Genomic DNA, 13,491 nt, shown 5'->3' with positions numbered 1-13,491 from the left:
AGAAAGGGGAAAAAAGCAAGGAAAACAGCGGAAAAATTTGTGTGAAAAATCATGAGAACATACATTCGTTAACAAGAGGTAATGAGTGGGGGAGAATTTCCCACCAGAAAAATGGACTGTGTGAAACAAAAAAATTGCAAGTAATGAAAAAGACAAAATTTTAGAAACAAGGCAAACAGAAAGAGGAAGTCATCAGAGAAAACTTACTCCACTGTGTTCAGCACATAAAGAATGCAGGAGATGCAGTAAAAGTCAGTCAGTGCAGTTTGGAAAAAGACAAACACACAAAAACGTGAAAGAATTGCATAGACACAAGATAAATGGAGGATGGGAATGAAAATTGCTGCCAAATTTACAAATAAGTTGGCAAAAGGCATTTGGGAGAAGGCTCTGCAATGTAGTGAACTGTAAACAAAGTGTTATAAGTGAATTCATAAATAACTATAGGCACATCTAAATGCATTGAAATCAATATTAGAAAAGATCTATGGGAAATTTGTTGGTTAATATAGGCAGTACAGACATAAACAGGCGAACTACCATTTAAGGTTGAAAACATGACAATTTGAACAAGGTAGATGACAACTAAGACTCATAAGGGGTTTACATAAGAAAGAATGATGACCACATGGGCTAATATATCAAATAAAGTAATCAATTTTTGAAAATATGTAATGTAATTGGATGGATAAATTTAATCGCCATGCAGCGATAGGAAAACATATGTATAAAAAGGTATTGAGAAACTTTGAGAGCAAATGGCTCCTTGTTCTGGCGAAGGATTGAAGGGGAAGGAAGAGGGATGTAGGAAAATGACTAAGGCGGTTTAGGTGAGTTCAGAACAATCGCCCAGTATTCCTGGTCAGCGGGGACATAACTGTCCTGGATGACTTTTCCAAACACTCCACATGTCCTAAACCTCAACAGTCCTTTTCATACATCCTTCTTCCTTCCCCTTCAACCCTTCTGCCAGAAGAAGGAACCATTGGCTCCAAAAGTTTTTTAATTCCACTTGGTGAGTGGATTTAATATCTATCCAATTACAATATATATTTTCAAAAATTGATTATTTTTGTTGAAAGAATAAGATTTGTAATGTAATTCATCAACCATCTCACTCTGTAACCTGAAAAAATCATGGCTGACACTTTTACTGCTAATAAACAAACATTGTGTTTGACCTTGCGTGGTGCAACCGTTTTGAAGTAATTCTAGTACAGTGACTGGAAAACCAGTTTTGCTGCTTATGTATTCAAGCAGTATATCGGTTAGCCTTACAAGGTTGAGTAACTTCCTTTCAGACCTCTCCAAGAGAGAGAAAAAAAAACAATAATAATTGAAGTTAATGCTGGGAATCGAACCCAGGAAATCAGCATTATTAGATCTGCTAATCAATAGGCTAAGCAGTCAACTTCTGTATCTTTTGTTCTCCTCTACCAACTTGCCTTTGTGACACCAGAACACTTGAAATGCCCTTGGTATGTAATGAATGGCTACTAGAGGAGACATACTGTAATGAAGAACAGAACTGAAAATAAAATAAAATCGGTGAACAAAGGTTTGAACAAAAAGGAGACGTTATAATCCCTGACTGAAATAGCAGATGATGAATCAACAGTCACTGCTGTTGAAAATATGGTAGTTCTGTGGATACTGCTAGCAAAGCTTCATGAACGACTAATGTGAGAAATATTGTATGTTGTGTTTCTGTTCTTATTCTAAATGTACACTTTACTCAGTGGCACTTAGAGACTTGTAGCATGTCACAGTGCATCACTTACAAGAGGACCAGAGTGTATGCAATTTGTACCACCTCTCTCTGCATTCGGTTGTAAACATGACAATGCTGCCACCAGGGCCTGGTTACCAGTTTGGTTTTGCCAAGTAATACCAGTTATGCTCTTCTTCCCGTTCCATATTTTTCTTCCGTCTTCCATTCACGTAGCATTATGCAAAAGACACATCTCAAAATATGCATCCCCCCCCCCTGCCAAATTGCTGCTTTTGTGGAGGATATTGATGTAAATAGATTTTCTCTCATAAGCTTCTTTCAACATTCTTGGTTTATTATTTAATTGGTACATTTTATTTCCTGTCCCTTCAAAGCATTACATCTCAAAGCCCTCTAAATATTTTCTGCCCTATCTCTCTCTCTCTCTTTTTCTCTTTCTTTCTCCATCAGTCAGTCAATCTATCTGTCCTCTGCACCCCACATCCTGAAAAGGATATTTCATTGTGTACTACAGAACACAAGTCTTGTAAAGTTCACTCGCTCATTAGGCATACTTGCCACCTTTTGCTTCTTTCTATGCATAATAACTAGTGTGTTTGAAATACAATATCTGTATAGTGTGTGTTGCTGTTGAGTACTCTCTTCTGAACACATTTTGCATTGCATTAATAGATAAACAACTCAAAGACTACTGCAAACAAAACTTTCTTAGACTAGTACAATATGATCTTTCCGTCAAATGGAAACTTGATTGGTTTCCACTTATTTCAATGTACTTATTGGTGCGCATAGCATTTTTAAAGACAAAGATGTTTCTAACTTGATGAATAATTTTTTTCCTCTACGAGCATAAAATTAACTACTTCAGTTACATAAACTGAAATAAACAGCAACCAGTTGCATAAAAGAATAGGTTTCAGGCACTTGGCACCCTTATTTAGAAGGTTATACCTATTGCATTATTTGTGAGTGTTAGCAAGAAGATGCATACAGCAAAATGCAATGGTCATGTGGTTCATAGGCCTGCACAAAAATGGTGTATACAGGCACTATGAACCACGTGACCACGGCATTTTGCTGTATGTGTCTTATTGTTGACATACACAAATAATATTATACCTATAACCTTCTGAAGAAGGGCACAAGTGCCCGAAACCAGTTAATTAATTAAATTTCTTTTATGCAACTGGTTGCTGATTATTTCGATTTATACAACTACAATTGCTGAAGATGAGTAAAATATTTCAGCGATGTATTTATGAACTTTGTTACTCCACCTAAAGAACGTTATAAGCTTATAGTCATTATGACTGTTGTTCTTTTCATTGTTTAAGCCAGACATTTTCATTACTTTTTTTTAGTTGTGTATTTTGTGTGTTTTCTTTTGAAATATCTTGTATTTTACATTATATCTTAATTTTACATTATAGCTTACCTTCTACATTAATCCATTGTATTTTTGCAGACATTCCATCCTGAAACTACAGATATATATGATAAGAAGAACATGCCAAGAGTGATCTACTGTGTGCATGCTCTCAGTACCCATCTTTTTAAATCAGGGAAAGCACCTCTTGTGCAAGATCTATATGGGAAAGCAGAATTCACAGGTGTGTGCTGTGTTCAGTCCGAATACCAATGAAACCAAACACACTTTATTTTATGTTACAGGTGTCACATTTTGCTGGTTGTTAAACATAGCTATTTTCTCCTGCTCCATTGTTTTCTTAGTAACTCAGAAAACATATTGGAGCATTTTCTTTTGTTACAACTAAAGTAGTGTTCTCTTTGTTTTTTCAATTATATCAGTTTGTGTGGTGTTCTGTTACGATTAGTTCTAAATTTTTTTGTTCATATATTTGTCCCTCTTACAAAAGTTTCAGTCCATTGTTAAATGCGCCCAACCATTTATGGCCTGTAATATTATTTGTAGATTTTTCTATGGATACTCTTTCACCAGTCTTTGTCTATTCTTTTGACTGCTATTTTGATTCTTGTGTGTAATGATGTGTCCAGGTTTCGTCAACAGTCACAGATCAGTGCAAAAAGTCTTACGGGGTGCAATTAATCGACCACACATTATGTTGAAATGTTGTACTGGGTGTGCTTTTGGTAGTCTGTGAGCAATTGCGGCACCTACCTTGCACACAGCAGAGCCAAATCTCTGGGCAACATATTATGCATTCACTCAGTTGAGGTGCCTACAGTACCAGCAATTGCACAATTTTTGTTCAATGGTCTTGCATTACTGTATCATAAATTTCGTCACTGGTTTCCTTTGTGGTGACCTCAATTGGATGCCTGGAGCGCACTTCATCTTCAGTGCTTGTCTGATTAGGTTTAAATTCATTAATCCAAAAGTAAATGGCCTTCAATGATGGTGCAGAGCCTGCGTAAAAGTAATCCAGTTCTGTTTTGATTTGTGTGGCGGTCCAACCCTGTAAATGAAAATATTTAGTAATAGCAAGAAACTCAGTTTTCCCTGTTTTCAATCACAGTTTACACCCTGACCAATTCAGATGGCTGTCAACAATGAACTACATGCTGTACATTGTTGAAATTCTTTATATAATCCTTGTAATAATCAAGCTTACCAACCATGAAGGTGCAACAAAAATGTTCCATTTGTTCATGGAGATTTATTAGCCTTATCAAACCACCCTCATAGTTTCCAAAATATCTTTGAAACACTAAGTTGTGCATTAAGTAAAATTCTCAGGTGTATTTGCTCAAATAGTATTCATTAGTCTCCTTACATTAACCACATAAAGATTTTGTATTTCTCATGCAAGTTTCTAACTTTTTGAAGGTCTGTGAACAGCTAAGCTAACTAAGATTCATACAAAATCTTTCAGAAATTGTTAATTCATTACGATGTAATTCTGATGTTTAACATTGACTAATACAAAGTTTGTGGAGGCCTTGAAACTATTGATGAATGGTACCCCTAGGGCACTCTCTGCATGGGCGGAAATATGCTGTACAGGTGACTTGGTGCCCAGTATGTAAGGCCTCCACTTTTTGCAGATGTCCCATCATTGTGCCCAATGTTTTTACTTGAAACAAACCATTCAAAACATGAATGAATACAATTGAATCTCACAAAGTTAGTGCATAAATAAATACATCCATTGATTCCTGTTATTAATATTTGCCCTAATCAAAGTATGAGTCTTCCAGTGATCATCTATCACTGGTAGAACCATTTGTAAGAATTGCTGCAAGAGGACTGTCAGCATTATATGAGAATTATTTTCACTTTAGAATGTTGGTTTAATTGAAGTGAATATGTTGCTGGTACAGACTTTTTTTAAAAAAATTATCTCATAGAGCAATCAAGTTGCAATAAATTACTTTGGCATGGTCAGATGAGTCCTGATTTCATTTGGTAAGAACTGATGGTGGGGTTCAATAGTGGTGCAGACCCACTTAAGCCACAGACCCAGTTTGTCAACAAAGGCACTGTGCAAGCTGGTAGTGGCTTGATAATGGTGTGGGCTGTGTTTAGAGAGATTGGACTGCTTCCTCTGATCGAACCTGGTCCAACTGAATTGATCATCAATTGGAAATGGTTGTTTGGATACTTGGAGGCCTGTTATAACCATCCATGGACTTTATGTTCCAAAACAACAATGAAATTTTCATAGATGACAATGTGCCATGTCACTGGGTCCCATTTGTTTACGACTGGTTTGAAGAACATTCCGGACAGCTCCAGCTAACAATTTGGCCACCCAGGTCACCACACATTGTACATTTTTGGGACACAATTGAAAGATCAGTTCGTGAACAATATCCTGCACTGGCAACACTTTCACAATTATGGATGGCTATTGAGGCAGCATCGCTCAGTATTCCTCGATAGGATGTCCAGCAACTTTTTGAGTCCAAGCCACATCAAGTTACTGCACTAACCCCATTTGCAACCATAGTGAAAGGAGGTCTGACGTGATGTTAGGAGGTATCTCATGACTTCTATCGCCTCAGGGTATATCCTACGTTGTTCATAATGGCAGTCTGTTGTTTATCTATAGTTATGTACATTGGTGTCCATCTAATTTAAATTTTATGAAATGAAATCATTTTCTGTTGACATGCCACTTAACCCACGGGAACGTGTGATGTGTGAGGTCTCCTTTGCTTTCGTATTCGATTGTTGTCCATTTCCGCGCTGGTAGTAGTGGGAGGGAGGGGGGGTGGGAAGGGGTGTCTGCTGATGTGGTCTGCAGTTGTGTAACAACTTTTCTCTCTGAACTCAGCATTTAATCAACGTGTGTGCTTGTTATTGTCACAAAGCTGTGTCATGTGATGCACGTATCCTGGTAATTCCACTACTATCTCTCTTCTCTACACTGTTTCCTTTTTAGAGCTGATGTGAAATAATGCATGATGTATTTTTTCAGTGACTGTTCTTTTTTAGTGCTGAAACTTACGATCAGGTCATTTCCTGTTATGTTGTTGTTGTCGTCGTTTTCTTCTTCTTCCTCTTCTTCTTCTTCTTCTTCTTCTTCTTCCTCTTCCTCTTCTTCAGTCCAGACACAGGTTTAATGCAGCTCTCCATGCTACTCTATCCTGTGCAAGCTTCTTCATCTCCGAGTAACTACTGCAACCTACATCCTTCTGGATCTGCTTAGTGTATTCATCTCTTGGTCTGCCTCTATGATTTTTACCCTCCACACTTCCCTCTAGTACTTGATGCCTCAGAATGGGTCCTACCAACCAATCCTTTGTTTTAGTCAGGTTGTGCCACAAATTCCTCTTCTCCCCAATTCTATTCAGTACCTGCTCATGTGTTGCTACCCATCTAATCTTCAGCATTCTTCTGTAGCACTAAATTTCGAAAGCTTCTATTCTCATCTTGTGTTAACTATTTATCGTCCATGTTTCACTTCTGTACATGGCTATACTCCAAACAAATACTTTCAGTAAAGACTTCCTGACACTTAAATCTATACATGATGTTAAAAAATTTCTCTTCTTCAGAAACGCCTTCCTTACCATACCCAGTCTACACTTTATATCCTCTCTACTTTGACCATCATCAGTTATTTTGCTCCCCAAGTAGCAAAACTTGTATGCTACTTTAAGTGCCCCATTTCCTAATCTAATTCCCTTAGCATCACCTGACTTAATTCAACTACATTCCATATTAAATGTATTTTTCCCACATGGAATGTTTCCCTCTAATATATATATATATATATATATATATATAACCTGGTACAGAAGCAAATAACCAGAGCCACTTCCTCATCCTCTCAAACCCAGAACCTCCCACAGAAGAACCACAAAAGTGCCCCACTTGTGACAGGATACTTTCCGGGACTGGATCAGATTCTGAATGTGGCTCTCCAGCAGGGATACGACTTCCTAAAATCCTGCCCAGAAATGAGATCCATCCTTCATGAAATCCTCCCCACTCCACCAAGAGTGTATTTCCGCCGTCCACCTAACCTTCGTAACCTCTTAGTTCATCCCTATGAAATCCCCAAACCACCTTCCCTTTCCTCTGGCTCCTACCCTTGTAACCGCCCCCGGTGTAAAACCTGTCCCATGCACCCTGCCACCACCACCTACTCCAGTCCTGTAACCCGGAAGGTGTACACGATCAAAGGCAGAGCCTCGTGTGAAAGCACCCACGTGATCTACCAACTGACCTGCCTACACTGTGACGCATTCTATGTGGGAATGACCAGCAACAAACTGTCCATTCGCATGAATGGATACAGGCAGACAGTGTTTGTTGGTAATGAGGATCACCCTGTGGCTAAACATGCCTTGGTGCACGGCCAGCACATCTTGGCACAGTGTTACACTGTCCGGGTTATCTGGATACTTCCCACTAACACCAACCTATCCGAACACCGGAGATGGGAACTTGCTCTTCAATATATCCTCTCTTCTCGTTATCCACCAGGCCTCAATCTCCGCTAATTTCAAGTTGCCGCCACTCATACCTCACCTGTCATTCAACAACATCTTTGCCTCTGCACTTCTGCCTCGACTGACATCTCTGCCCAAACTCTTTGTCTTTAAATATGTCTGTATATGTGTGGTTGGATATGTGTGTGTGTGCGAGTGTATACCCGTCCTTTTTTTCCCCTAAGGTAAGTCTTTCCGCTCCCGGGATTGGAATGACTCCTTACCCTCTCCCTTAAAACCCACATCCTTTCGTCTTTCCCTCTCCTTCCCTCTTTCCTGATGAGGCAACAGTTTGTTGCGAAAGCTTGAATTTTGTGTGTATGTTTGTGTTTGTTTGTGTGTCTGTCGACCTGCCAGCACTTTCATTTGGTAAGTCACATCATCTTTGTTTTTAGATATATATTTCCTACGTGGAATGTTTCCCTCTATTATATATATAGTGAACAGGGGTCAACAAGAGGTTCACAAACTTACATCACTTACTGCCTGAACCACCCATTTCTGAGCCAAAAACATCCTTTCAAATTTGGAAGAGTTACCCCAAAACATAATACCATATGACATAAGTGAATGAAAATAAGCAAAGTAGACTAATTTTTGTGTTGAACAATCACTTACTTCAGATACTGTTATAATAGTAAAAATGGCAGTATTAAGTCTTTGAACAAGATCCTGAATCTGGGCTTTCCAGACAGTTTACTGTCTATCTGAACACCTAGAAATTTGAACTGTTCAATTTCACTAATCATATGCCCATTCTGTGAAATTAAAACTTCAGGTTTTGTGGACTTGTGCATTAGAAATTGCAAAAACGGAGTCTTACTGTGATTAAGCATTAGTTTATTTTCTAGAAGCCATGAACTTACATCATGAACTGAGCCAGTGTTGCACACAACATCCTTCACTACCAAGCTAGTGTCATCAGCAAACAGAAATAATTTAGTGTTACCCTTAATGCTGGAGGGCACATCATTTATATAAATAAGGAACAGGAGTGGTCCCAGCGCTGATCCCTGGAGCAGATCTCATTTGACTGTACTCCACTCACACCCCACATCACAGCCATTCTCAACACTGTAAACTTTTGCTGTCTCTGGCTAAAGTAAGAGGTGAACCAATTGTGAGCTACTCGCTGTATTCCGTAATGGTCCAACTTCTGGAGCAATATTTTGTGATCAACACAATCAAATGCCTTAGTTAAATCAAAAAATATGCCTAGTGTTTGAAACATTTTGTTTAACGCATGCATTGCCTCACAGAGAAAAGAGAATATAGCATTTTCAGTTGTTAAACGACTTCTGAAGCTGAACTGTACATTTGATAGCAAATTGTCTGACATGTAATACACAGCCTTTTCAATAACTTTAGCAAACACTGATGGCATAGAAATAGGTCTAAAATTGTCTGCATTGTCCCTTTCTCTCTTTCTATAAAGCGGCTTTACTACTGAGTACTTTAATCGTTCAGGGAACTGATCATTCCTAAAGGAAACATTACAAATATGGCTAAGTACAGGGCTAACATGTGCAGCACAGTGCTTGAACCAATTATATCCCAGAATTAATTTTTTCTTAGGTTTTGATAAAATTTCAGATCCACCACCCACATGGGTTTATAATCACATTATGAATGTTAATTTATGATGGTGGCCTTAAATTTTATTTTTTTTTTTTTTTTTTTTTTTTTTTTTTTTTTTTTTTTTTTTTTTTTTCATATGATATATCATATGAGTGCATAGTAAGGGGTAAAATTATTGAGGTATGATATATCATACAGTGGGCAGTAAGGAGTAAGATTCCTTACGCAATTTTATCACAAGTAATATGCCGAATTTTCGTGCTTATCATTCATTACATGAATAAATCAAGAAAAAGTACAATAATAATTTACAGGTATTGTAATGTTCATTTTATTTATATTTTAAGGTTACATTATTTATTTATACATTAAGTATATATGGCAAATTCATATAGTAGACCCAACAAAATAACTGTACTGCATTGCATGAATAAAGCAAGACATTGCAATAATATAGGACAAATGATAAAAATAATATTTTATTAGACCACTTAGTCTTCTTAGCACTGGTGATACAAAATGAAACAATGCTTTGGACGGAGTCCCACATTGCATTTTACACAGTGAAATTATGTGCATTTACCACACTGTCCACATCTTATTTGTGTGCTCTGCTCATCAATCATGTGTCCAGCATTATCAAATCTTACATCTTCTTGCACCTGTGACAGAAATCTTGGCCTCACACCTCTTGGTTTTTCTGTGTTGGATGAAGTCAGAATTGAAAAATAATGCGTCTGACAAAATCCTTTAAGCTTACATTGCTATTTAGCTGCTGGTATAGGATCCACATATTCACAACAGCACCATTTAGGCAGAACCTGATCATTGCCCAGTACCATTTCTGTGATATTATTTGAATGCAGTATACACTTCATAGATTTCCAAAAAGATCTACCCTCCCATGTGTTGATTATATTCCTGTACAAGGGAAGGCTGTGGTATGGAAACTTTCTTTCTTTATTCTCTGTTCCACCTCAAGCGTGTACTTTCACCTAATATATCTTTATCCACTACATTTGTCCCCAGAGTCGCTTGACTATTGTCATTCCATCTTACAAGTGCAATAAAATTCTCTGTATTACATAACACATGAGTAGTACCTCAGGGTGCCTTCTTTATATTTGGCATGTGTGCCTACTCCAAACAGTCATTTCTCAGGGTTCCTATGCATTTGATTCCATTTGAAGTAAGCGATTCAAGTAGAGTCAAAGAGTTAAAGCAATTATCAATGTACACTGTGCTGTTCTGACTGATGTAGCCCACACAGAGCTTTTCAACTACAGGATGTCCCATTGGCTTATGGGGATCTCTTTGACTTGCTCCAACATATGGCTGTATGGCTCACATTTGATGACCTATCCATTAGATTTAGCTAAAGACCCCATTTGAAACCATAGTGAATTGGCTTGCCTCTTATAAACTGTTTCATAAAGTGGTGGCCATAAGAAGGCTGCATGGCCTCATCCAAGGAGAATTTTGACCCTAGAGGCTCTATGATGTCTTGAAATTTCTTATTTAAATGTGAAATTAATGACCAAACCTTGTAAACCTTATGTTCTTTTTCAATGCTGTCATTTTCATTGAAGTTGAAGTTTCTGCGAATTTCATTAAAATTATTTCTGGAGATAGAATTCGAAACAATGGCATTGTTTGTGTCAGGTCTGGTCTCCCAGTACATACATAAATGCATGACCGTACAATATCCAGATTACAGCAAAATAGCGATTTATTGAAGATGTCATTATGACTTATCTGTATGTTGTGTCCCTTTTGAGCAGCTTATTTGTATGTCGTGTCCTTTTTGAGCAGCATATTTTACTGTCTCTCTCATCAGAATCTCAATCAAATCAGCATCAAGAATTCTACAAAAAAGATCTATTAGAGTCGAGTTTGATGTGCAGAGATGTTCTATTATATCAGGTGTAGGATCACGAGATACCTCAAAATTTTGTGACGAGCCTGGTCTTTCTTCTATCCAGTGTCTTGCTTTCCCAAATCGGAATCGCGATCGTGATTTGGAAGAGTAGGGATTTTCCTCTTGGATGGATAAAGATGTAACATTTTCAACAAGGCTGTCAGTATTTACTGATCTTATCTCAGCAGTTTGTCCCAGAACCTTCTTCCCTAAACCAGCAACAGTGGCAGGTTGTCTTTTTGCATCACTACCTGCATCATCTTTATCAGTGTCCTAACCAACATTTGCTGGAACAAGTACAAATTCAAGCTCTTGACATGTAGCAAATATGTCAGACGAAGTTTCATCATCTCTTTCTGTGGATATTTAGAACCTCTTCTAAGTCCCTCTCCTTTTCCATATTATATCTGAAGTAAATCAGACCAACTGCAAGAAAACGACCCCTTACTGGCCACTGTATGATCTTTCATACGTAAAGATGTAAGCCAGTACCACAACAAAGCAAGTAAAGTACTCTTCCAATTTGTGCTTATATATTGCATTTAAGTATTCAAATTACTAATATGTGATAATAATGCACATCATAATTTTACTTTCCGCCTGTCCATGACTAGAAGCAGCAAAGTCAATAGCACTAGAAATGATTTCCACCAGGAAATAAACAATCCTGATCTCCACTGCTACTGTTAGTTTCAACAATGTACTTTCAAACTAACAATAAAACATAAAACAAATATTTCAGTTGTTGACAAAGAGATTCTGAAAACAAATATGCCTGAGAGGAGCAAGAGTATGATAAATCATACGATGGGATGCAGTGGATATTTCAGGTATCAATCTCAGAAAGGCATTTACCAAGAGTGTTATATGATTCCCTTTAGAAACTAAATTTTTATTTAATTCACCAGCAATGCTCAGAAAAGATTGTTAAATACTGTAAATATATCTGATTTATCAGTAAAAAATATTTTTACTACAAACTCACTTTATATAGTCAACCTTGTGCTGCTGAACACACACTTCCTTCACAACTGACCATATTGTTTTAGTTTAATCTTGTGAATTAGCTATTCTATTTCTGTACCACATACTCTTTACCTTCCTAATAACATTCTTAAGCACCTTACAGTACTTTTTGTAATAGGCTACTGTAGCTTGATTGTGACTACTTCTAACATTTTGATATATTCCCCATTTCTTTCTACGTGATATCTTTTCCCCATTAGTCAGCCACCCAGGCTGCCTTTTACTGCTAGTACCCCGCTTAGAATGCTCTAATGGAAAGCAGCTCTCAAAGAGCATGGGAAATGTGTTAAGGAAAGCCTTATATTTGTCATCTATTTTATCAGCACTATAAACGTCCTGCCACTCTTGTTCCTTGACGAGGTTTAAAAAACTCTCTGTTGCCATTGGATTTACTTTCGTACGTAGTTTGTAATTGTATGTGACATTTGTTTGAGTACAAAAGCCTATTAGTATTAAAATTTGTGCATCGTAGTCTGTAAAGCCATTCACGCTTTTACTAACAGAATGCCCATCTAGTAATGAAGCATGAATAAAAATATTGGACATGGCTGTGCTACTGTTCTTGTGCACCCTAGTTGGAAAAAAAAAAACCACAGTCTGAATCAGATCATGTGAATTTAGGAGATATACCAACATCCTTTTTGTTGCACAATCATATACAAAATTAATATTGAAGTCACTACTTATAACTAATTTCTGGTACTTCCTATAAAGTGAATCAAAAACCCTTTCTAGCTTGAGCAGAAATGCTCTGAAGACAGTGTTAGGGGACCTATAAACAACAAAAATTAGAAGTTTAGTTTCACGAAATTCAACTGCTCCTGCACAACATTCAAATATCTGTTCAATAAATGGCCACTCCCACACTCTGCAAGGAACTCCTTGAAAAACAGCCAGCTAATGTGTATCCTGGTAAAGGAAGCCTCTGAATTGTCAAATTATTTAAGTAGTGCTGTGATATACCAATAATTTCAGAATCAACATCTATAAGCAGTTCACTAACTTTACGTCTTATACCTCTTACATTTTGATGAAATATGCTAATTCCCTCTCTACTTGAAAACATGACGTCCTCTGAAGGCGAGTCTTAGTTAGAGGGACATCCTTTAAGTAGGTGTACTTACCAGCTGCCTTCAACCTAAAAAAAAGGTGGAGCTTTAAACCAACTACTACAGGAATTTTTCCATGAGTGATCCCACCACTACCCACTACACTGTCATCTATTACCTTTATCAGACTCCTCTTCCCATACCTACTGAGGTGCAGGCCATGCCTAGTGAAACCCGATCTGCTAATAGACTCAGCTGGCACCACT

The 13,491-nt window shown here is 37.5% G+C and overlaps 1 protein-coding gene across 1 annotated transcript in view; it reads left to right on the top strand.

The window, feature by feature from the left end:
- The window catches only part of LOC124712908 (ras GTPase-activating-like protein IQGAP1), a 346,898-nt gene that overhangs the window by 48,120 nt on the left and 285,287 nt on the right, over positions 1–13,491 (top strand). The window contains exon 4 of the mRNA XM_047242907.1: positions 3,198–3,342. Within this exon, the coding sequence (XP_047098863.1) occupies positions 3,198–3,342 (145 nt within the window). The remainder of the gene's footprint in view (positions 1–3,197; positions 3,343–13,491) is intronic.

Source organism: Schistocerca piceifrons, chromosome 1 (genome assembly GCF_021461385.2).
Source record: "Schistocerca piceifrons isolate TAMUIC-IGC-003096 chromosome 1, iqSchPice1.1, whole genome shotgun sequence".
Classification (NCBI taxonomy): domain Eukaryota; kingdom Metazoa; phylum Arthropoda; class Insecta; order Orthoptera; family Acrididae; genus Schistocerca; species Schistocerca piceifrons.
This window is presented reverse-complemented; position numbering and strand designations above follow the sequence as displayed.